The sequence below is a fragment of the Chroicocephalus ridibundus genome, chromosome 15, assembly GCF_963924245.1.
Source record: "Chroicocephalus ridibundus chromosome 15, bChrRid1.1, whole genome shotgun sequence".
Taxonomy (NCBI): Eukaryota; Metazoa; Chordata; class Aves; order Charadriiformes; family Laridae; genus Chroicocephalus; species Chroicocephalus ridibundus.
In genome coordinates, this window is record NC_086298.1 from 6,761,518 (window position 1) to 6,785,321 (window position 23,804).

The 23,804-nt window shown below is 52.3% G+C and overlaps 1 protein-coding gene across 1 annotated transcript in view; it reads left to right on the forward strand.

Moving 5' to 3' along the window:
• PTPA (protein phosphatase 2 phosphatase activator) overlaps positions 1-23,214 on the forward strand; it is a 29,012-nt gene extending 5,798 nt beyond the window's left edge. The window contains exons 4-10 of the mRNA XM_063353179.1: positions 3,621-3,746; positions 4,513-4,630; positions 6,048-6,147; positions 7,328-7,452; positions 7,954-8,054; positions 12,608-12,715; positions 18,410-23,214. Coding sequence (XP_063209249.1) covers positions 3,621-3,746; positions 4,513-4,630; positions 6,048-6,147; positions 7,328-7,452; positions 7,954-8,054; positions 12,608-12,715; positions 18,410-18,484 — 753 coding nt within the window. The 3' untranslated portion in view covers positions 18,485-23,214. The remainder of the gene's footprint in view (positions 1-3,620; positions 3,747-4,512; positions 4,631-6,047; positions 6,148-7,327; positions 7,453-7,953; positions 8,055-12,607; positions 12,716-18,409) is intronic.
• Positions 23,215-23,804: the final 590 nt, after the last annotated feature.

Consider the following 23,804-nt stretch of genomic DNA (forward strand, 5'->3'; position numbering starts at 1 on the left):
AAGCCTGTGACTTGAGGCACAGGTGGAGCATCCCCAGGGTTGCCTTGTTGATGAGGTTGCCTGTTCACGCGGGTTCGTTTGTAGATCAAACTGCTTATCTGTGCTTTTAAAGGCTCAGCCCCTTGTGGCCTCTGCTTGCATCTCTGCTCTGCTTTCTTCTCTTTTCCTGTACCTGCTGCTGATGTGCTTTTGTGCCGTCCCATCTTCCTCCCTGATCAAATGCTGGGGACGCCTGCCTTTGGCAAATGACCTCCTGGAATCCTTTCTGCTGAATGTGTATCCTCTCCATGACTTACTGGTATTGCTTTGCCGTGGAAAAGGAGGAAAAAAAAAAAAAGTATGGTCTGCTGTGCTTTGAAAGAGACAGCTTAATGGTTTCCAGAGTAGTGTGTGTCAATACCAAACTGTCTGCTGGAGCAAGAGTTGGATCCTTTGGGGGCTGAGCCCCTTCTGAGACTTGCTGAGCTTGCTCTGCTCATACTGAAAAATTGCATGGAGCTGTCTGGGGTTTTGCTGGAGGCATCTGACAAGTAGTGATAGCTGAGCTGTTGTTTAGGACTCTGGCGTAGACGCTATGTCTGGCACAAGGTTGTATGACTGATAGGCTGTGACCTGCCTTCTCCTCCTGGAGGGAGTGCTTTTCATGTGGGGATCTGTGCAGCGACTGCTGGTGCTGCAGCCTGGAGCGGTTTTTCAAAGCTGTGACTTTGATGAAAGGAGCAATGCAGCAAGGAGGAGGTTAATTTTGGCCATTCGAGGAGCAGACCTTCTCTTCCAACAGTTCGCTGCACTGGGGGAAACTGGCTGGTCTTGTGGCTTGTTTTTGTCAGAGTTAGGTTGATGATTGGACTAGATGATCTGAAAGGTCCCTTCCAACCTAGGCAGTTCTATGATTCTAAGAACAAACGCCCTGATTTTAGCAGCTCCCCCCTCCCTTAGGACCCGAGGAGCTCACAGGCTTGATCCCCATGGGCAGCGCTGGCTGCTGTGATGCCTTCTCAGCACCTCCGTCTGCCTGGCCCCTGCTCTTGAGAGATGCTGACAGGTCTCTGCTCTGTAGGAGGCTCTGTGGTTTGCCTTTGGAACCGATGGCAGACTCAGGGTCAAGGGGATGCAAAATCAGCACAACGAGAAGAGCAAGAAGAGCACGGGGGAGGCTGCCCTTGCTTTGATCACTGGAAAGGTAAAGCAAAAATAGAGCTTAAAAACCCAGCCAGGCAAAACAAGGCTGCAGTGGTGCTGATGGTTGTGTTCCCGTAAGCTCTGCTCTTCCCCTCCTTCTCCCCTGCTGGGGTCAGCCCTGGATGCACAAGTTTCCTCTGCTGGACGATGGGAAGCTGCTTCTTTTAGTAACCCCTTTTTCAAAGGGCCTTGAGCCCAAAACGAGCCGCATCTCTTTAATTATTTATTGGCATGGCTGAGCCGGCAGCTGGGTCCTGCTCTCCCGTGTTCAGTGGGGCTGGGCTTTTTAATCCCTTTAAAGCAAGCAAGTGGGGAAGGGGAGGTTCGACTCTCGAGCTCCCCAGGGCCTGCGGGCAGATCTGGGGAGGGGGAAGGAGCCGGTCCTTGCCAGCCATTTATCCAGGCAGCACTGAGAGCTCACTGAGAGGGGTTTGAAATACGGTAGCTGCTCGTAATGAGCTGCTGGTGCCGGCGGATAAATCACCAGCACGATTTAATTATTTAATGCAACCCGGTGCTGGGGACGCTGTTGCTTAATTGGAGGGGAATGCAATAGCCAGGAAGGAGTAGAGCTGAGTCCAAACCTTGCCTGGTACAGTGGGGAGACACCGGGTTTCTGCAGCATTTCAGGCAGCAGGGAGCTGAAGCAGAGAGGGTTACGCTGCTTCAGTCCACGCGAGTCTGGGGCACTGGCCTGTTAGTGGCTCCAGCTTGCAGACTCACCAGGGCACCCAGAGTTTCTGGGCTTCTGTGTCCCTTGGCACTTGTGTCTTTTGTGTTCCTGCTCAGGTCCTCTCTTCTATACCAGCCTCTAGCCTGGCCAAGTGTCAGGATACTGTGGGGTGGGTGGATCCTGTTTGATCCCACTTCCCACTGGCTGATCCCACCATCGCGTTGGCTTCTGAGGAGCCACTGTCTGTGGGAGGCTGTGTCTACCATGAGACCCTTCCTCCTGGGAGCAGAGGGCACGTGGAGCGATCCACAGCTGCTTCAGCGGCAGCACAGCTCTGTCTCTCCACCCGCCCCCTTTGAGTGGCACTTCAAGGGCTAGAAACTTGCTGGGCTCGGCTGTTTCCTCGTCCTCCCAGCAGGCAATGTGAAGAATTGAACCACAGCCCAGGAGACCAGCCGGCTTCACACGGTCGATGCCTCCAGCAAAGTCAAACCAGCCGCCGCTTCTGCTGTCCTCTTTGTCCCCTTGAAGGAGGAATCCCCTCTCGAGACAGAGGAGCCTACATTGCCCGAGGCCTGGCCAGCTGCTGTGGCGGCTGGTGGCTCTCTGGCTGCTTGGAGTCAGATGAGGAGAATCCCAGAGCCTCTGGACAACAGACTAGTTGTCAGCAGAGCTTCCTAAAACTGTTTGGAGCTGCTTAAAGTCCTGCCTAAGGTGCCGCCTCTTGGTGCGTGGGGTGTAGCCATTCCCTAGCTGTATGGGCAAGGCAGGGAGGAGGCTGTGTGCATTGGCCAGCCCTGGTCCTAACGGTACAGCTCGAGACTGTGTACTGTGTCACCTGTTGCACCTCTCTTTTCCTTCATGGCCAAAGCAGTGCCTCCTCCAGTCACTCTCATACATCCTACACAGGTTCCTCACTTTCTTCTTCCAGCACTGGGTGTAAGAAAGATGTCTCTGTTGTCTTGCTGCTGCATTTGTCTTCCCATTTTGCTTTGTGTTTCTATTGAGACATTTCTCTGAGAGCCAAGATCTTCTCATGCCTGCTCTGATGAGACCACTGGTGGGCAAACCAGGCTGCCTCTTCCCCTGGGTAGGTTGTATTTTACCATGAACACTGGGTATCTCTGGGTTGGAGCTGCCGTAGCAGTCTGGCTGGGATGAGTTTGAAGCAATAGGAATCATGCTGAGAAGGCTGACTTGCGATTAGGCCCTGCTGCATTGGGTGCTGTACGAACTCTAACACCTTCGCTGCTAATCTTGGCTCCTAAGAGACCCTTCAGGACAAAGATTAGAGGCCTTGAGAAGGGCCTCTAAATCACATCACCAGCTACTGGTGAGGATATACGGTAAGTGCTGTGCTGTATCCCATGAGGGACATGGGACCCTCAAGATGCAGAGCCTGAGTTTTGTGTTGGAGATCCCTGAATTGTGTAGCACTTCCCTGCTTCTCAGTCCTGTATGCCCTACAGCTAGGAGCCTGCTGTAGCTCTTTTCCCAGAGGTTTTAGAGCATAGTGCTGTTGCAGCTCATGGAAGGCTGTGTGGGCGATTGGAGAGCCTGCCTCAGGCTGGGCTTTGTTTTGGAGTGATCTTCTGAGCCCTCTGCATTTCAGGGAGGGTTGGCACATCCTGTTCCCGCTTGCTACCCTTGGGAAGGATGGTGTGGGTTTTAACGACTCCAATCTGGGGCATAGATGAGATGTTGGAGCCTGAGGGACCGTTCTGGTTCATGTCACTGTGACCCCTCATCTTCTTTGTCTCTGTAGCCCATTGAAAAGTTGGTGGCTCTTCTGAACACCCTTGACAGATGGATCGATGAAACCCCACCAGTGGATCAACCTTCTCGCTTTGGGAACAAAGCCTTCAGGACCTGGTACGCCAAACTAGACCAGGTGAGCATGTCTTCCGCGTCTAGTGTTACATGCAGCTACTACAGAAGGGCAGCGTGCCCAGCAGGGGTAGCAGAATGGCTCCGTCATTGTGTGTCAGCCAAACAGCCTACAGAGGAATTGCTTAGATAAGCTGTGAAGGGTCCACCTCTTGATATGCGTCACTTACTCCTGATCTGGTGCTGTCCTCTCCTCTTATGAGAGCATATAGTCCATGTAAATGCTCTTGGCTGGGACTCAAGTCCTGGATGAGCCATGAGGGCCATCCAAGCCCAGGGAACTCCTTTGCTTTGTAACGACCCACTGTGTCTGCTAGTTGATGGGTGACACACAAAATCAGGGAAAGGTTGTGAAACTGCTCTACTTCCTTCAGCTTAGAGCACTTGCCCTGCACTGTGCTCCGGAGGTGGCACAGGCACAGTCCCAGCAGCAATGAGCTTGCAAGAGGTCTGCTGCTCTATAGATGCTTTTGTCCTGGAGATGACTCAGTGGGTAACTGGGCTGATGTACTTAGATGGTGAAGCTTTTTTTTCCTACAGGATGTGTGTGGCCTGGATAAGTGTCAGGACAAGCTCTCCCTGAATTACTCCGTCTCTGGAGGTGACTTTTTCAACAGGAGAATTTGTTCCTCTATCATGCTGGCTCTGGCCATTGTAGGAGAGCACTGTTGCAGCTCCCCCTTTGCAGCAGTGTCTGAGCAGAGGGTGACTTGCTCCTGGGGACTGTGACAAATCTGCACTCACTCAAGGGAGTCTTTTGTGTCTTTCAGGAAGCAGAAAAGTTGGTGGCAACAGTGATCCCCAAGCATTTGGCTGACGCTGCACCAGAAGTGGCTGTGTACCTGAAGGAATCTGTGGGGAACTCCACCCGCATTGACTATGGCACAGGTACCTGGGCATGCGTGCTGCTTGAGGCTTGACTTCCTTGGGTAGTGACACGTTGCAGCCTGGTGCTGCATTTATTTAAATAAATATGTTATTGTCACTTTTTTTTAGTGCCAGCTTGGTACAAAGACCTTACTTCTAGGGCCTCCTCGCCCCTGTGTCCAGTGTGGGCTATGACTGAGAGAGCTGGGGCTGGCAGCAGGGCTGTGCTAGAGCTATGACACCCTTTTCACGTCTCATCTGATGAAATGGGAACCCAGCTGTGCAAGCTGTTCTGGGATAAGCTGTAGGAGCTGCTTTACTGCATACAGCACTCCTGCACCTGCTGATCTGCAATAGGAAGTTTAGAGGGATAGAATACAATTGCTTAAATTGGAACCAAGTTTGTGTTCAGTGGGAGGTGGCTTGAGGTCTGGGGCTCCCTAGAAGTGACATCACTGCTTACAGAGGGACTTTGAAATCTGAAGGTAGAAGCATTTTGCACCTAAGGAGATACTAAATTGCAGGTTGGAGTAGCCACGCTGACTTCAGTTAGACCTAAATCCAGAATCATATACGCACTCTGTTCCTCTCTTTGGAGGACGGGTGTGCTGAGGAGAGGGTTCTCACTGAAAGGCAGGAGAGTGGGACGCTGTGGGTGCAAGGAAACACGACTTTGGACCTGGGCACAAAGGGGAAGAGGAGGACTGGGGTAAAAGGATGAAGAGCTAGAGGCTGTGCAGTGCTTGTTAAGAGAGCTGCGGCTCGCTGGCACCAGGGGGAGATGTTGTCTTTGGAAAGGGATCTGCTGGCTGGCGTTCTGTCAGCTCGGGGAAAGAAATTCAGCCTTTCCTCCCCTCCTGTGTGTCCCAAGCCAGAGACCCATGTCCTACCTCACAGTGGCTAGACCATAGGTGCACCTTGTTCCTACACTGGGAGCTGCACTTCACGGTGGAGAGCTGCTGATCTTGTACTCTCCCTTCTTCTTGGTCTCTTACACTAAAAGACGTTTATGGGTTTGCTGGTTGTGTCTTTTCCATGCTGGAAGGACCAAGCAAGCTGGAGGACCAAGCAAGCTGCAGGGGCTCAGCCTGAGATCCCAGTACCTTCTGGTACACTTCCCCTGCTGTGCCAAGCTCCTGGGAAAGGCCCTGCCTTGCTCCCAGCAAGTCCAGTGTTGGAGCTGTTTTTCCTCAACAACTTATTTTTTCTCCAAGTTAATAATCACCTTATGAGTGTCTAGAAGGTATACTTTGTGTGGGTGCTGTGTGGGGATAAAATATTGTCAGCTCAAGGCATTAATAGGGACGATAAGGTTGGGGCTCTTGAGATGGGACTGTGACTGCTGTGATCGCTGAAGAGCCGTTGTGATGCCCACAGGAAGGTTGTTCTGGGGACTGGAGACACCAGCGTCACATCTCTTCGTCTCTTTTCACTCTAGGGCACGAAGCTGCGTTTGCAGCCTTTCTCTGCTGCCTCTGCAAAATTGGTGTGCTCAGAGTGGATGACCAGATGGCCATCGTCTTTAAAGTATTTAACAGGTGAGGTAATGGAGGAGAAGGGCTGGAAGCATTGGGCTTTTTGGGGGCAGATCTCTGACAGCATCCACTTCCAGCTGAGATATGTGAGATGTTACTGCCTGTTCTGTACACCACACTCCTCCTGTAGTCTGGGCTGATGGTACCCTCTTTCTTACACTCATCCACACCCTTTTGGGAGTAAGAAATTGTAAGAAGAGCCTCCTTCTGGGGTGCGAGTTGAGCAAATCAAGGGCTTTCTACGGAGGCGTGTGCATAACTAGAGAGCATGAGTGCTGAGGGGCTTGCTGGCCTAGGGAAGAAGGGCAGAGTGGGAAAACTGGAGACAAACGTAGACAATATTAGGGGGCAGATGTACTGTTTAATGGACTGTATGGTGACCCGTTGCATCTGTCTCCAAAAGGGGTGACAGCGCCTTGTCTGTTGGAGGCTGGGTGTCTTTCTGGAAGGTTATTTTAGTTGAACACAAGTTATTGAGCTCTGCAGAGAGAGGTATGTGGGTGAACCTCTGTGCTTTGTGATAAACAGGAATATCTGATCAGAGGATCTAACATCTCTTCAGGCTTTAAAAAAAAAAAAAAAAGAAATCGATGAAACTGGCAGGCCTCCACTGCTCCTCTAGATGTTTTTCCAGCCCAGGAGGTAGAGTTGGTGGTGATGAAACCTGGTGGAATGGGTGTTTTTTAGTCCAGAGATCTAATCCCAGCTGTATCACTGTTTGGTGGCATGGAAACAATTTCCTTCAATAGTATTTCCAGCTTTAATTTTCCACCTGAAAAGTGAAAGTAGTGGTTGTCGTAAGGTTGTTTGGGAGAGCTGAAGTTGTTGAAGGAGGATGAAGCGTCAATGTTTTCAAATAACAGCTGGGGTGGGGAAAGATCTGCACCAACATAAGATGCTGCAGATAAAATAAACCCCTGCCACTTGGTATCTTAGTGAAATTGTAAAAAAAAAAAATCCCAGTTTTTAAAAGGTGCTCATATTTGCTACTATACATACTGTCAGGCTGCTTTCTATGGCAAAGGAGCTGAATGTATAGTCTGTGTACTGTGACATATGTGGGGGTCCTGCTTGCAAGTGATAAAGTTGTGTCCTCCAAACTGGTTGTTCTTGTCCTCGTGTAAGTCAATGAGGACAGAAGAAAAGGCCTTGTCTTAACCCTTCCTTCTCTCTTGGGTCTCAGGTACCTAGAAGTGATGCGAAAACTTCAGAAGACCTACAGGATGGAACCTGCTGGCAGCCAGGGCGTGTGGGGCTTGGATGACTTCCAATTTCTACCTTTCATATGGGGCAGTTCCCAGCTGATAGGTATTAATAAAAATCTTCTCATGTCCCAGCCTGCCCCCTGCTCTGTCTGTCTAGGTTGCAAAGATGATCAGGTTTGGGACTGACTTTTAAATACAAATATGTCAAATTTGTGTATAATACATCAGAAGAGTTTGCTTGGGGCTTTTTTTTTTTCCTCAGCTTTCCAAATAAAGCTAGCTGCTCATGTTGGGAGGTGGAAGGCTTCCTGGTATGGTACCTCTGTCTCTATTGCAATGACTACATGCTTTTTATAAGGAGAGTCTTGTTTTTGGTGGTAGAAAACACATTTTCTGCCCTGGGGAGTTTACCAAATGCTCTCACTGCTGAGGCACTGGAGTGGGAGATGAGGTGGAAGGGAGCAGCTCTGTGCTGACTTCTGAAGAGCTCTGATGGGAGGATCGTGTTTCTTGTGGAAGAGGGGCAGGACAAGACCTGATTGAACATGGTCTCAGAATGGGGCTGCCATACAGGCTACTTCCTATTGTCTCTTACTCTTTTTAGACCATCCAAATCTGGAGCCTCGACACTTTGTTGATGAGAAGGTGGTAAATGAAAACCATAAGGACTTCATGTTCCTGGAGTGCATCCTCTTCATTACAGAGGTGAGGACTGTAAGGTTTGTCCCGGGGAAGTTATCTTGACATTAGATACTTGGCTCTGGCTGTGGTTTTCTCTTCCTCCTTTGCTTGTTTGTTTGCACTCATGGAACTGTGCGGATGAACTGTTGTTGCATGTCTGAGGTGCTCTCCTTGAATGAGTCGAGACAAGGATGTTGGGAGGAAAGTATAATTAAGCTAGATGGGCTGTGGATTGCAGTTGAAGGGAGCTCTAACAAGAGCAAACAAATAACCTTGGATCTGTCAGTGGGAACTTGGATGGAGAAGACTTGCTTGCAAGTGTGCTAGGAAGATGAAGTAGGACCTGCGAAACGGCTGGGCTTGCCAAGATAACCTCCCTTCCCTCCAGCCGTTGGGCGCTGCTTAGCAGGCCCTGGGCCTCCCCTTGCTTAGGGCAGGCTCCCAAACCTCTGTGCAGCTTGGTCTCCTCCAGATTCTACCAAAAGATTTGCCCATTAAATGCTCCTTATTTGCAAATGATCCAGAGCAGAGATAGTGCTGAGGTTCACCCAGCTGGTAATGCTATCAGGACCAGGTTTCTGCTCAAGCACTCTACGGCCCTTGGGTGAGGGACTGGTCATATTCAGCGTGTTGCCAACCGCGGGCAGTATTTCTCAGTGAGGGAGCTCGGGGCTTTCTGCCCTCAGCTGCAGTGGATGACCTGCATGTGTTTCTACCATCCCCTTTGCTGCACGGTCTGGGCAGCGAGAGCAAGGACAACACGCTCTGTTGTGGTGAGGGATTTCTTGTGTCTGGCAAGAGAGAGTTGATGGGATTAATTTTGAAGGACGGAGTGCGGTTCTTCCCCTTTGTTCTGTTTGCTTTCCCCCCCTCTCCTCTCCTCTCCTCTCTAATTTAGTGATTAGATGAGAAGGGAGGTTGCAGAATATGAACTTAGCCTTTCATGTTGGAAATTTTCATAGGAGCCTTTGGACCAAACCCCAGGAGGTGCTGTGTCAAGTACTGCTGAATCTAGTAGAGTTTGTTGGTGCTTAGCACCTCATGGGCTTTAACCCTTAATGCAGAGTTAAATCATGCTGTGAGTAGTGAAGAGGCGCTGGCGGAAGAGATCAAGTTGAGGACAGGAAAGCAGGAGCCAAGATGCTCTAAGATTTATTTTAATTTGGGCCTCTGTAATATCCAGACAGTGTACTAACCTGCTAAAAACATAAAACCATCTCTTGACATGTATGTAGAAAATTGGGCAGCCCACAGATGACACCTAAAGTTTAAAATACACAGCACCATCCTGTTTCTTCAGGTCACTCTGTTTTTGCCTGCAGAAACTTAGCTTTTTAGTAGGCTTTCAAAATAAGTGATTCCACTTATTTTTCCATACATTTGCTTGGAATCGGGATTCAGTGTTTTTGCTGCGTTCCTCAGTGCCACCTGGTGGCAGGGAGCCCTCCTCTCGGGCCCTCCTGGCCTGAGCCGCTAAGGAATGGCAACAGGCTGGGTTATCAAACGCATGGCATTTTCAATCCATCTTCATGCAAGCACTTTTTATTTTTTTTATAAACATTTTGCTTTTAAAATTTGTTGTGGTTTTTTTTTTTTTTCTCTCCCAAATGCCTGGGAAGGCTGCTACTGCCACTAGGGGGGGCTGAGACAGCCTTGAGTGCCTCCAAATGCTTTCTCTCCAAAATCAACAACAAAACAAAATAGCAGGGAAAAAGATAGAAGGGATTAAAGTCTTTAATAAATGAACGATATTACTTCCTTCTGAGCTTGTCAGCTGGAAACGGCTCCCCTTTAAAGGTGTTAAACACGTAGCAAACACCACAGCAGTTCCCATAGTGGGTCTGGTGCGTCTTACTGACACGAGAGCAGGTTTTGCTTCAGCAAGCTACAGCTGAGGTAGGTTGTTTTCTTTCAACCAAGAGAATATTCTCTTGAGCAGATATTTTTCTCAACCCCCTGGGTGACGTTTCAGGGACGTGAACATACACTGGTGTGGTGTTTGCCGTGTGTATATTTAAACCTTCGGCTTTTAAAGTAGCAGGGAGATGATGTCCAGGCTGAACCCGCTGAGGCGTTCTCCTTACAGCAGCACCACCCTGCGCAGGCACGGCAGCGAGCCTTGCGTAAGCTGCCCTGCTGTTGGGAAATCTGTGGGGTGGTTTTGGACCTGAACGCTTAGTTCTTGAATAGGGTGAGGTTTGTGGAGCCGGCTGGGACTCGAGCTATCCCCCTGCTGCCGCTTTGCCTGCCGAAGGGTGTGTGGTACCTGTAGATGCGAGGATGAGGAGGGTTTGGGGGCATCTCTAGGGGCTGTGGATGGCAGTGATGGCAGGGCTGTGTGTGTTTGTGCAGAAGAGGGGTGCCGGGTATGCCCCGGCTGTTGCGGTGGATCAGTGCGATCGCCCAGATGCTCCTCCGAGAGCCCAGGGCAGGCAGCAGGAATTTCAGCTTCAATCTGGCTTCTAAATTTGGAGGTTTGGGAAGGGAGGGCTCGGGTTTCTGCTGGAAGGGAAGGAGCTGACAGGAAAGCACGGCCTCAGCCGTCCCCCTCCCCCCGGCACTGACAGAGGAACCATTTACAAAAGGCCGATTCTCTTGGGAACCGAGAGGCAGGAACGCCGCGTCTGTGAGTAATTTCCTGCTCAATATGGCTGCTCTGACTCACTCTGTTCCCCTGGGGTCACTGCGGGACTGCAGCGTGCTCGCCGCCTCTCGCTCTCCCCCCCCCCAGCTCTCCCTCTTCGCCCTTTGTGGCTGGAAGGAGATGATTTTTTTGTTTCCCCCTTCGTCCGCTTTATTTTTCCCTCCCCAGTTTGAAACCGTAGCCAAGCCATCCCTTGCCGGGTGCCCCGGGTGAGCAGGGCCATGGTGGTGGCAGTGCCAGGCACGAGCCTGGGGCTGGCCAGCCACGCTTGCCTCCGGCACACTCGCTCCAGCTTGGGAAGGGGGGAGAAGCAAACTGTGATGGTGGTGGCTGATGCAAGCTGTGCCCCTGCGAAGGGCGGCGATGATGGAGGAAGGTTTTGGTGTCAAAATGCACACAGCCAAAATCTCCCCTACGGAGGGGGGGGGCATGCTTTGAGCAAACCGCCTGGCGCCGAGCTCCCCGGCAGCCTTTAACTTGGGTGCCAAAATCCTCGCGCTTAACGCGCCGGCTCTGTTGGGTAACATCGTGCTTTGTGTATCTACGCGTTTCATCTTGTATCCGCAAGGAAAGCGCGCACATCGGAGGGGAGCGGGAACGGCTGAGCCGCTCATCCGTCATCCCCCAGCTCATGAGAACTGCCGAGGGGAAGCGGGGATATGTCTGTGCTCTCCTGGCAGCAGGCAAAACTACAGACCTGCTCTCCCCAGTGCTCCAGCCCCAGGGTCAGCAGGTTTGAAACACGTTGTCCTCCAAGCAGTGGGGTTTTCTGGATTCCCGCTCCCCTTTTCCCTCTCTTTTTCTTTCTCTGCTGCAGGCTGGTGCCACACAGACCTTGCAGAAGGGCAGCGGCAATTTCCCAAAGCAGATTGATCAGCCTTGCTTGCTTTTACAGTAGGCAGAGAGGTGGTTTTGGAGGCTCTTTTCCCACCCTTGCTCCAGGCCTGTGCGTGCATGGAGGGAAGGGGTTAGTTGTTCGAGCCGCGAGTTGAGAACGGGAGTCCAAGAGATTCCTCTCTCCCCACGCTCCTTTTTAGCGTGAGCTTCGGCCTTGTGGTTTCTGATGTCATGGGAACTTCGCTCAGTCAGAGTGGCGGCGTTGTATTTCTTTTTCTCCCTGAGGGTCTGTTTTTGTTCATGGAGGAGAGGGAGAGACAACTACCCAGGGAATCTACATGCAACTGTCCCTGATTGCAGCTTCCCCCCTGCCCTTCTTCCTCCAAACCTCTTGCCCTGGGAGGAGAAACACTAAAATATAAAAAAAAAAAAAAAAAAAAAAAAAAAAAAAAATATTTAAAGCATCTGCTGCAATCTAGCAACTCACAGCTCTGGAGACGGTTTGGAGAGTGGGACTGGCGCATGTCCGCTCTGCTCCTGCCTCCCCTGGAGCCCTCCTCTGCTAGAGGCAGGTGTGGAGTGGGCTGCGGACACCGGAGCTGCTGCCAACCTGCGCTGCCCTCTATTCAGGGAAGGCAGCGGCGGTTGTCGCTGCTGCTTGTTGTTGATCTGAATGGGGAATGAGTCACTTTCTTGGAAAGCCCAGCAGTGCTGCACTGGGAGGTTTCTGGGTAGAATAGGAACAGCGTTGAGCCAAGCTCTACTGGGGAGGAGAACGGGACTTACGTGGGGCTTTTTTAATGCAGTCATTAAAAGGGAGGTGTGCAGAGGAGGGTCTGATTAGGAAAGTGTGGCAGGAAAAGGCTTAATTTTATCGTGGAAGGGGGGAGCTGGATTGCCACGGCTTCATGTGATGTGGCCGCAGCGGGAGGGAGCGTGGAGGGAGGGAGGGAAGGCGCAGTGAGGTGGCTGGTGCGTGGGTCACAGGGCTTGGTGGGAATGTTTGCTTGGAGAGAGTGTGAGCATGAGTCACTGCTGGTGCACGAGCTTCCTGGCTGGCCTGGCTCCCTCAGCCCTGCTCTCGGGTCTCTTTCAGATGAAGACGGGCCCCTTTGCCGAGCACTCCAACCAGCTCTGGAACATCAGCGCCGTGCCCTCCTGGTCCAAGGTCAACCAGGGCCTCATCCGCATGTACAAGGCAGAGGTGAGCGCCATGGGCAGGGGGAGGCTGCGTGGCCACACGCCTCCTCCCTTCCACTTCAGTGCCAGTCAGCCCTTCTCTTCTGCTGTTACTTGGTGTGGGGGCCCATCACAGCCAGTTGCTACCCCATACTAAATGTGGTTTGGGAGCCCTTGGCAGTTCGGGTTCAGCTGGCTAGAAGGAGGCTCCTGCCCACCTAGTGTCTGCCCTAAAACCAATCCCAACATGGCCATTCCTTGCAGAGATGACTTTTGCCATTTCTTATCTTCCCGTAGTGCAGATCTCCAAATCAGGGCAGATGTCTTGACTTGCTTATCCTTTTGGTCCCCACACTACTATTTTACCAGCTGGAGGAGACCTAGTTTAAATCATCATCCTATGTTTCAAGAACCCCAGAGCAGGCTGAATGCTTCCTACCGATCTCCCCTCGCTATGAGTCCCTTCTGTGCAGTGTGCCGGACAGGCGAGGCCACGGCTACCTTCCTGGCTTGGCAGCCCTCCACCTGCCGAGGCTCTGCTGGCACTGCCCCAGCAGGCTTTCCTGGCGAACCCTGACCTGGGGAACCGGGCAGTTTTGGCTCTCCCTTATCTCTCCTTCCTGCTCGAGCTAACCCTGAGCTTGAGGAAGCAGGACAGGAACCGCCACATCTGGACCTCCGGAGGGAATGGCCGACAGGCGGCATCCCTTGCTGGGAAGGATGGGACCGTGCTGGCTCTGCAGGGTGTCACCGTTGGAGGAGCAGGGATGGCGGAGCACGGGTGGTGCAGCTCCCTGGTGCACCCGGGGACGCCGGTGGGACTTAAAGAAGTTAATCATATGCTCTGTGGTCTCTGCCGTGCTCCTGTTGCTGGGACATACAGTGGAGGCTGGCGGGCAGCTCTGCTCAGGCCCAGCGCACAAAGGGGTTAACTGTGCCGAACTCGGCGCGCTCCCTCCCCCAGCCCTTCCTCTGCACTGCACATCCTGTGTTTAGGTTCCAGGCCACATACCTCTCTAATCTGCGAGGTGTCACTCCCAGGCCCGCTGGCTCCTTCCGCCCCCAGCTCAGCTTTCCTCTTGGCCTCCAAAGAGGAGAAGCTGGGCTGGGGGTCGACCCCCCTCTGCTGGCTGCTCCTCGGAGGGGTGCCCCTGGGCTGCCCCTTCGGGACTGCCCCCGTCATGGGGGCTGGAGATGCTGCCTGCTGGGAAACCCTGAGCTGAAGGCTCTGGTGTGAGAGCTGGTGGGTCTGGAGAGGCTGGGAGGGTGGCTGGAGGGAAGACCCCAACCCCGGGAGTGCTGTTAAAGTGAAATGTGAGTCCCCTAAAACCTAGAGCCTGAGCATGGTCTGCCGCTGCCTCGGCAGCGCTGTCTTGGTCCTTCCTTTGGACCAGTTCCTTCCCTCACTGTTTGGGTATTCTCCTGGCACCCCATGTGCCCCACGCTGTTTGGGTACTCCTGCCAGTTGCCCTGCACGTGCCATACGGTTGCTCCCACCTCATGCACCGTGAGCTCTGCCAGAAGAGCTTGGCAGTGATGTGCCCAGGGTACAAGGTGCATGTCCACTCCTGTCTTGGGGACACTGTGTGCTGGCAGATCTACCTGGCCTGCTGGGGACAGTGTAGCCCACTCTCTAGAGTGGGAGATTCTCTGTCTCTTTTAGGTGTACCCAAGACATGGTCTTTTCTGGAGGCCTTGGTCTATTTTGAATAGCAGATGACATTCTGTGTGGAAATGCCAGATCCAGTGCTGCTGGGTTTCTAGAAGTATCTAGAGATGTAGCTGTGTCAAGGGGAGAATGCAAAAACTGCTAGGAAGAGTAACAACACAAATTTAGGCTAAGGTGTGGAAAACATTGAGTCAACCAAAGCACTTTAAATTTAGTTTTTTCCTGGAAGAACATTGTAGATCTTAAAAGACTATTCCTAAGCACGTAGTCCTCAAGCAGCAATGTCTTCTGGTGCTGCATGGTGCCTGTGTTCACCTGAATGTGCAGAGGAGAGGGGGGACTTCTGCTGAGGAGTCCTTGCTGGTTCTTTGTATCTGCTTTGGGGAGTCTCCCACCCTGCTGCTGGCTCAGACGGTTCCTGCTTGGGAGATGAGAGGAGCATGGACATGGAAGTGTGGCTGGGCAGAGCTTTCAGTTACGGTGTGCCTGGCCATGCAGGTTTTACCAACATTTGCAACTAGACTCTTTGACTGATTTTCTGGCAATGACACAACGTTTAGGAGTTGCTGAGGCTTCATCCTTTGAAAACTGAATCCTTCTGGGTGTTTCAGGCTGGGTACCTGCAGCCACTGCTGAAGATCTTGTCCATTTGCTGCTGGCTCCCGGAACAAGTTTCTGCTCGGTGTGCCCAGCTGTGTTGCCTTCACCCTTGTGGTCTTTCTCCAATTAGCCACTGCCAACATTAGCAGAAGATAAGTGAGCCGGCAGCCCCCAAGTGCTGAGATGGGTCTTCATCCAGCTCAAGGCAGGCAGCTTCCGTGGCAAAGCTTAGAGCGTGTGCTAGTAAAGAGAGGGAAGGTTTGGGGTTGCAGTGTTGCTTTCTGTCTGACTGGCTAAGGTGAGAGTAAGTTTTCCTTATTTATTTTTTTTTTTCCCCCTCCCTTCTCCCTGCCCCTCTCATCACCCCTTGCAATTAGATCAAGTGAAATTAGACACTCGGATGAAGGCTCCAGCTCCTTAACAAGTCTGGGGTGAATGAGAAGCGCTCGGTGCCGGGTGGCACTGACTGTGACTGGGTTTTGAGTGGAGGCAGCAGACCAGGAGAAATCCCACTCACACCCTGCTCTCATTTGGTAGGAGGAGCGGGGCAATCCCCAGACCCGGTTCATTTAAAAAGCACTCTGAATGCTTTATCTCTTCCCTGTCCCCTCTATGAGATGACTTTAAACAGCTGACGGAAAGCTCAGGTGCATCCGTGTGGCTGGGAACTCAAGTCTGGATCCAGGCACTCCAGGGTGCTTGCTGCAGGGTCTGTGGATGGGCAGTCGACTGAAGACAATGTGTCTTCAGCTCTGTGTGTTTATGAAGTCTCAAATGCGTCTATAATATAAATATAATGGGTGAAGACGTGTTTGCTTGGAAGTGCAAGGGCTTTTCTTATTCTCTCCATCAAAGGCGAGTGAAGAAGTCGACAGAATAGAGTGTGGTTAAAGCATCAGCCTTGATGTTTTTCCCCTGAGCCTGCTTTTGTGTCTCCTGACCTTTCTTTCTCTGCTGCAGTCAGTCGGGAAATACTTTCCATTGTAACTAATCTAGTCCCAGTTCCATCTTTAAAGGTTGAACTTGATGCATGAATCTGCTCCCTAGTTGAGTCCCAAGCAGACCTTCAGCATGATCAAGATGGTGGCAATAAGAAAATAAGCCTGTCCCCTCCATTGAGCTAGTGCTGGCCCCATCACTTTCACCCACAAGTGATGCAAGGAGGGTCCTGTCTCTTGGCATCTCTAATAATCCAGTAAATTTGTGCTAGTCCTGCTGGGTAGAGGAGGAAACGTTTCTCTGCTTGTCTTTTCTTGGGCTGCTGATGCGTTAAGTGGAATGGATACCCATTCTTCCCTCTGGTGGTAAAGTCTCTTCATCCGGAGCCCAAACCAGTCTGGTCTTCCATGGAGCTCCTTGGAGCAAGTTGGGCTGACATTTCTAGCTGTCAACATCTCCAGTATTCATTTCTTTCTGTTCTTCCCTCATGTCACTGTTATCAAGTGCTGCTTCCTCTGAGAGTTTGTCTAAGTGGTTGTGCTGGGAGATGGCAGCAGCTCTGAGCATTAGGAAGCTTTGAAGGTGATGTGCCCTGATGGTCACAGGACTTATTTCTCCTTGGTGACTTGCCATGGAGGCTTGTGGTTTTCTGCATGGTTGTTTTTCCCCAGGAGTGGATACAGCCGTGCTGTACTTTCACCACCTCCAAACTTGGCTCCAATGTGCTTGCAAGCAGTTCAGTTGTGCTGGAACCAGTTGTCTGACCTCTGGCTCCAAAGGGATTGCCGTAGGCCTGGGCTTCTGAGCCCAAATCCTCCTGCTTGCCCATGATGACAGCACAAGGGCAGGCTTCCTGCCTTGGGGTGAAGAGCTGTCTGCAGCACAGGGCTTTACCCCCATCTCCAGAGCTGGGGTCTCCCTTGCTGCAGCAGGTTCAGCTCGGCCCCGTGGAGGGCACAAGGCTCCTTCCTGTGGAAAGGAGAGTTGTAACTACAACATGGCCCTTGCCTCCCTTTGGTGGGAAGGAACCGTGCTACAAAGAAACGCCTGGAGGAACGAGCTGTGCGTCTTGTCCCCAAGATCTGCCAGGGAGGCTGCAGGTTGCAGGCAAGAGCCAGTGTGGCTTTGACACCCTCCTGCTGAAGGGTCTGCAGCTTGTGGGGAGCTGGGCGCCTGCCTAGCGCAGCGTCCCGTCCACCCTGACTCTGAGCAGATGCTGTTTGTGCCAAGCAATTGCTGGAACTAGATGGACTCCTGTTAGTTGGTAGCTGCTGTGCTTTGGTTGGATGTACTTCACATCTCCTGTAGAGTAAGACTCCCATCAGCAGACCTGTGCCTCAGCTGGGTACAGGGGAAAGGCTTTCTTCCCAAGACACAGGGCGCTTGAGTTTCTTTTCTCCTCTTCATATTGCTCTGTCCAGGGAGGGAAGAACTTGCCCTTCTGCCTGGAGTGAGGAGGTGACCACCATCTCACTAGCCATGCCCCCAAGCACCCTGGTCCCCATTGCAGCACAGCGAGGTGGTCTGTGGCCCTTGTTTAGCACAACGACTCAAAACTAACATGGGTGATGTTAGCGTAGATGCAGCTGCTGGGTGAGCGTACACGTACTGCTGAGGTTTGTGTGTCCGGAGGTGAGTCTGCTCTGTGCTCTCTGTGAGTTTTGGGCAGTCTGAATCTGCAATGACTCAGAAAACCCAGAGCTCTGAGTGGCTCTGCCAGGCAAGCGGTGGCAAACTTTGACGTGGTTATTGACCACAGTCACTGACCTTCCTGCCCTGCTGGGATGGCGAGCAGAGGGGGCTGTGCCCTCGCAGCCCGGCGCTCCCTGCGCAGAGTCCGGGCTTAGCTGGGGGAAGCAGCTCTGAGCTAAGCTGCCTTGTAGTGGATGTATGTGACTGATCTGTGATCCATGCTCCCTCTGTCATTAGTCTGCAATGGGGGGGGCGGGAACTTCGGGGGTGAGGGGTTGTTGGGAATAGGATCATGTTGTAAACTACGGCAGCAAAATCGCTGGTGCTTGTCAGTCAAAGACCTGCGAATCTGGAATGTAGTCTGGGCAGCGCCTTGCAGATGCAGGATGGTGCCTCAGACCCAGAGTGTAGGCACTGTCCTGGGGAGGGAGAGTCTCTTTCCTGGGGCAGGGGGTTCTGCAGTTCTTGAAGTGTTTGTAGGGTGAAGCTCTTCAAAGAGACCAGGTGGAGCAAGGAGACGTGGTGAGAGAGAAAGCTGCTGACATAGACACGCCTCTTCTGCTCATGCTCCAGGCCTGAATTTCAGCAAGCAAAAGGCTCTGGCTGAAGGGAAGGGGATGGGGTTATGAAGTGTTACTGGCCTGAGGAGCCTGACAGGAATGTGGGGGGGAGACCTGGGACTGATCCCTCTGCCTACAGCTGAGCCGCGTGGTCCCAAGCTCGCTGCCTCCTGACCCCGGAGGCAGGATGTAGCTCTTGCTGCATGCGTAAGGTGGAAATGTCTCCTGAATTCACCCCTCTTTATCTCCCCTCCTGCAGTGCCTGGAGAAGTTTCCTGTGATCCAGCACTTTAAGTTCGGCAGCCTGCTCCCCATCCAGCCTGTGACGTCTTAAGGAGGCCGCGGGAGGAGTCAAGGCAGCGGAGGCATAGCACGATGCTCTTCCTCCTCCCCTCACCCCCTCCTTATCACCCTGCCCGTTACACACAGCCCATTCATTCCTGCACATCCTCATCGGCAACCACAGATCCAAAGCACTCGCCGGCCTTGCACGGGAGACGGGACCCGGAGCGGCTTGTCCTGAACATCCCCATCACGGGGATGTCTCGCCAGCGACCAAGCCGGGGCTGTGCTTCTCCGCTCTGCTGCGTCCACGGGCAGCACGACTGCCCTGTACGGCTCCGGGCATGTGAATGGGGTTTGAGTAGGGGCTGCCTTGTAGCGAAGGCTCCCTGCTTCCCTTCCCAGGAGGAAGGGGGTGTGGAGGGGAGGAAGGCACGTGTGTATGTGTTGGGCAGTGGTAACTGCAATTTCCCTTTTGAATTTCACTGAAGTTTCCTGTTGCTGTTTGGTTTGGGAAACCACTGCGAGGGGTGAGGTGTGAGCCTGCACGTGCCTGTAGGCAGCCACCTCTGCTTGCACTGGGGGGTCTGAAATGGGTAGAGGAAGTTGTAGGGAAGGTCTGTGGGTTGCTGGAAGCACAGGGTCCCATCTCTCCCTTATTCTGAGTAAGGAAAGCCCCCTTCCTCCTCCCTCCATCTCTTCTGCAAGGTTCCCTGGGTCTTCCTTTCCCACCACTGCCTCTTCTCTCAGACGAAGCTGGGAACCTTCTGGGCTGCGGGGGTCTGAGCTGGCTCTGGAGCTGGAGACAAGGTCCCTGGAGGGACCCGGCTCTGTGGGAACAGCTATGCAAAGACACTGCTCGAGCGGCGCCTGCTCAGGCTCCCTCTTAACGGGCACAAAACCTCCCATGTTCACACACATTCATTGCTGGGTCCAACCTGCCCTTTGCACTCCCCATTTCCTCCTCTGTGCTTTGCAGCCCCGGGGCTGGGCTGGCCTCAGTGGCACAAGGTGACCGTGGTTGCTACTGCTTGGTCATAAATTGTAGCAGCAGCCCCATAGCAAAGGGATTTCCCCACAAAGCAGCATGTTCCCCAGCTCTTTTAGGGAGGCATCCCCAGAGCAAAAACAGCGGGGGGCGGGGGGGGGGGGCAGGCATGCAGCTTTACATGCATTTATATACCCGCGCTGGAAACAAAAAGCATAAATAGCCCAGGACAGCAGGTTATATCTGGAGAAAGCTCTTTCCCTTTGTCATTCCCTGCTGGTGTTGCTGTGCTGGACCTCGGGCAGAGGGACCGTGCTTCCAGTGCCACCAGCAGCGGCATCTTGAAGGCAGGTGAATGAATGGGGACGTGGGCTGGTGCCAGCGGCATCACTAGGAGGGCTGGAACGGCTGGTGCTGGGTTTGAGGTGAGCGGTTGTGGCCACAGGTCTTGACCAAGGTGGTCCACAACTTTGCAGCTGGAGAGGGGGTGTTTCTTGGGGTTCCCGGGCTGGGTGTGGGGGGGACAGGGCTCTGGTCTGGTGTTTGCTGGGGGTCAGGGGCAGCAGGGATCATTTCTCTGGCCCTCCTGCAGACCACAGAGGGGGGGGGGGGGGGCTGCCCTCAGCCAGGCTGCTTGGCTTTTGCTGCTGCATTGCTTTACTGTTGGGGGGAAAAGAAAAAAGAAAAAAAAAAAAACAAACCCAAACCCAAACCTGCTTGTGAATTTTTTCTCCCAATTTTCTTTTTGCCAGACCTACTGCCTCCCTCTTGTAAAAGTTCTCGCAGGCGCTCAGGGGAGGGAGAGCAAGAAAAGAGTCTAAATTAAGAGGCAGTGAACCCCAGGTGTCTGCAGAGCTAAAGCAGAGCTTTCTAACACTGCTACTGTCCTGTCGGCTCTGGCTTGGCCCTGGGCGGGAGGGGGCAAGGGTCTCTTGACCTGCCTGAAACAGCTCTATAAGCTTGCGTTTTAAATGAAAATGGAAGACTGGAGTTAAGTCTTGTTTTACTCCTAAATGGGACGTGTGTTTTGTCTTGGCTTTCCAAATGGATCCACTCTGGTGCTGGAGATCTGTGTGCTTGCTGGGACTTGATGAGTCCATCTCTGGTGGAGCCGTTTAGCAGCCAGCGCCTGGAGCAGAGACCCCAGGCATCTCCACCTGCGTCCCCTGGCGTTGCTGTGTGGCTTTTGGCAAGTGTCACCATGCTTTAAATGGCTGTGCAACATCTGGCTGGCAATGGCTGAGCTAAAGCCTGTGGTTTCCCAAGGCTGCACGAGGGTTGGGAACGCATCTCTCCTGGTTGTCTCTTGGAAATGGGGCTTCCATGCAAAAGGAGGGGGGGAAATGTTGACGTCCATGCATGGGAGGAACACCAAGAATGGGAAATACAGCACCAAAAAAGGGTGGGGAGATGCTTCCTTCCCCTGCAGCTGCAGCCACTGCTCCCTGGGAATGGTGTCCCTGGGCTTGGGACCTGCTGGGGAGGAGCTCACATAAAGCTCGGTGTTTCTTGCTTGCCTGAGTCTGCACATCTGTCCTGGTAGGGATTTTTGGACTTCAAGTGACTAATTCTTATTTGAGTCTTATCAGCACGCTTGGGATGTGCCCCTGTCACGTGGCAGTCAGCTGCTTACCTTCCTCTGGCTCCCACCAGCGTCCGTCACTGGTTCTCTGGGCTCTGCTTCTCTCCTGGTGGGTCCACACATGTAGCAGCCCCCAGGGCTGCTCGATGTCTGAAGCAGCGCTCCCCCACCTCCTCCCATATTGTGGTTTTAATTAAAGTCTTTGTGTTTTGCACTGGTGACTGTGTTGGTCTCTCTCGGGCTGGGGTTTGCTCCCGCGCTGGGAGCAGAGCCAGAGAAGCCGATGGCGGGAGCTTTCGGCACAGGGAAGAGGCTTTGTGGAGGCACTTGCCACGTTGGTGGTTGATCTCACGCTTGCACCAAAATTGACTCGTTATTTAACTGCATGAATCTAGTATATCCAGTCTGTCTTTGTACCCTTCCTAGGTGTCTTTCTGTCGTACGGTATGTTTTATTTATTTATTTAACTTCTTTGCTATCTCCACCCCCTTCTCTCCCCGCTTGGATTGGGCGGGTAGGTGATGTGCGAAGCCTGTTCCCAGGCCAGCAAATACCTCTTGAAGATCAGAGACGCTCACAACCAAAGGACGTTTGAGCCTTGTTTCTGAGGCAGGGTGAGAACTGGAACCTTTTTCTTCAGATGTTTTTCCTATCCTGCTGCTGTGGCTGACTCAGGACTTCCAGCATCGGTTCAGCTCAGCAGCTTTGTTGGATTTATATAGAAAATGATACCTGGACCTTCTCATGAGCAGTTGGAGCTAGCGTAGATGTGCTTAGCAAATGCTAGTTTTCTTGTCACTGGGTTTTATCTTCTCCGTCAATGCAGGCCAACTGTGTAAGTGCATGTTGCTAAAAGTGGCAGCAGCATGGAGGGATGGATGGTGAGCAGAAATGTCATCTTGGATTACAGATGTTTTCTTTGAAGGCACTTGAATCCGTCTTGAACGTGTCCCTTGGTGAACATGACGTGCAGTGAAGGGGAAGCAGACGTAGTGTGGGTTTCTCACCATCTTCCCTCTCAGCCCACTGACCAAGCCAGTTTTTTTAAATTCAGTTTTCAGAACTGTATCCTTTGGGGTTGCGATACGTAGGCCAGTTCGTGTTTCTGTTTAACAGCTGTTGCCTTTACATGGGGCGCGTTTCACAAATCGCCGTGAACCTTCCCCTGTCTCTCTCTTCGCAGTCCTCCTTTATAAATGATCGCTCATGGCAGCCAGTAATAAATGAAGTAAGAGTTAAGAGAAGCAGCCTCGTGCGGTGATAGTAGTAAAAGAATAAAAAATAGAACTGTTTCATGCCATTGTTGCTGTATTAACTTGTCCCTGGTGTGCGGCTCAGTTCCATTACGTAGTGCTGGGTTCCTGCTATTAAATAAACAAAGAAGTCCCCACTGCAGGACCAGCATTTGTTCAGCAGCAAAATCTGAGCTGGCTTCATCCTGAGTTTCCAGGACAAAGTCGTGCTTGGTACCCCAAGGAACCAGGGTTGAACCACACAAGAGCCCTGGGCACTGCACTGTGTCCCCGCAACTGCGTTGGCTTCCTTCCTGAGGGAGGGAAGGCGGCAGAAATGGGTGGCAGAAGGTGGAATTGATGCTTAATGATAACTGCCAACGTGACGATGGAAACCATCTATGGTTGAGAAGCTCACGGGGATCTCATTGCTGTTTCAACAAGGACTCTCCTGGCTCAGATGTAGAATTTATCAGGGCTTTGGGAGGTCATTTCATGCTCTAATAGGCAAGAAGAGAGATCTTCATCCCTTAAATGTTGCTTCCCCTTCGGTGGATGAACACTCTTCCCATTGATGTCGCAACAAACTCCTTGAGCATCCTGGGGACAGACACATCTTTCCCTGGACTGATCTCGTAAAAATTGTGCCAAACTTCAAAACTAGGATGAGCCAAATTGAAAAAGGGCTGCCTGCACGTGGGATTTAGCGAGGGCTGAACCATGATGGGCATCTTCAGCTTGGAGATATGCTTGTTCTGAAGAGCACAAGGCTGTGAGCAGGCTTCGGAGGTTAGAAAAGGCTTTTGAGGGGGTGGAGGGGGTGCTTCTGCTTGCTATAAAAAGCCTGGGCTTGGGAATGTCTACATCAGTCGGCTCTACGCAGGGCATAAATACAGTTGTGGCTAAAATTGGAACGAGTCACTCCCCATGTTCCCAGTTGCAACTCTAACACAGATAATAAATAACATCAAAATCCCTCATCAGAATTTGGGCTCCTTAATGCTCCGTGCGTGGCAAACCCATGGAACCAGGAGTGGGGTCTCGTGGGACCGGTGCTGCGGGGCCCTGCTCCAGCGGGCACCGAGGTGTGTGTGTAAGTCCTCCTGAGCACATACTCGCTTCCTTTTATAAAAATGGATTAAGGATGTGCTCAAGGATTTGCTGAGCCTGTAAATGGAGGAAGGAGAGAAAGCAGGGGAGCGGTTCCTTATCAGGGCTCCTGTTCCTAAGACGCCTGGGAGCGAGAACCCCAAGCAGACTGCATTGCACGAGTCAAGGTACCCAAAGTATCTTTTGACATGAATTCCTCCCAGTTTTATGTGTGGAAACAGGGTTTTTTTGGAGGTGGTGAGGTCTACGGTGCTGGACCCCAGCCTGGCAAGCGGTCGTGTAGCTGCAGAGTTGAGGAGGTTCCCTGCGCTTCTACAGCCTTCCTGTGGACCCAGCGCTTTGGGTTTCAGCTAGAAGCAGTGCTGCTGCTAAAGGAAATATATGTTGCGTTATTGCTAAAAGAGCAAAGCGCGCCAACGTTCCTAAGAGCCGATATGTCCTATAATGGCTACGAACTCTA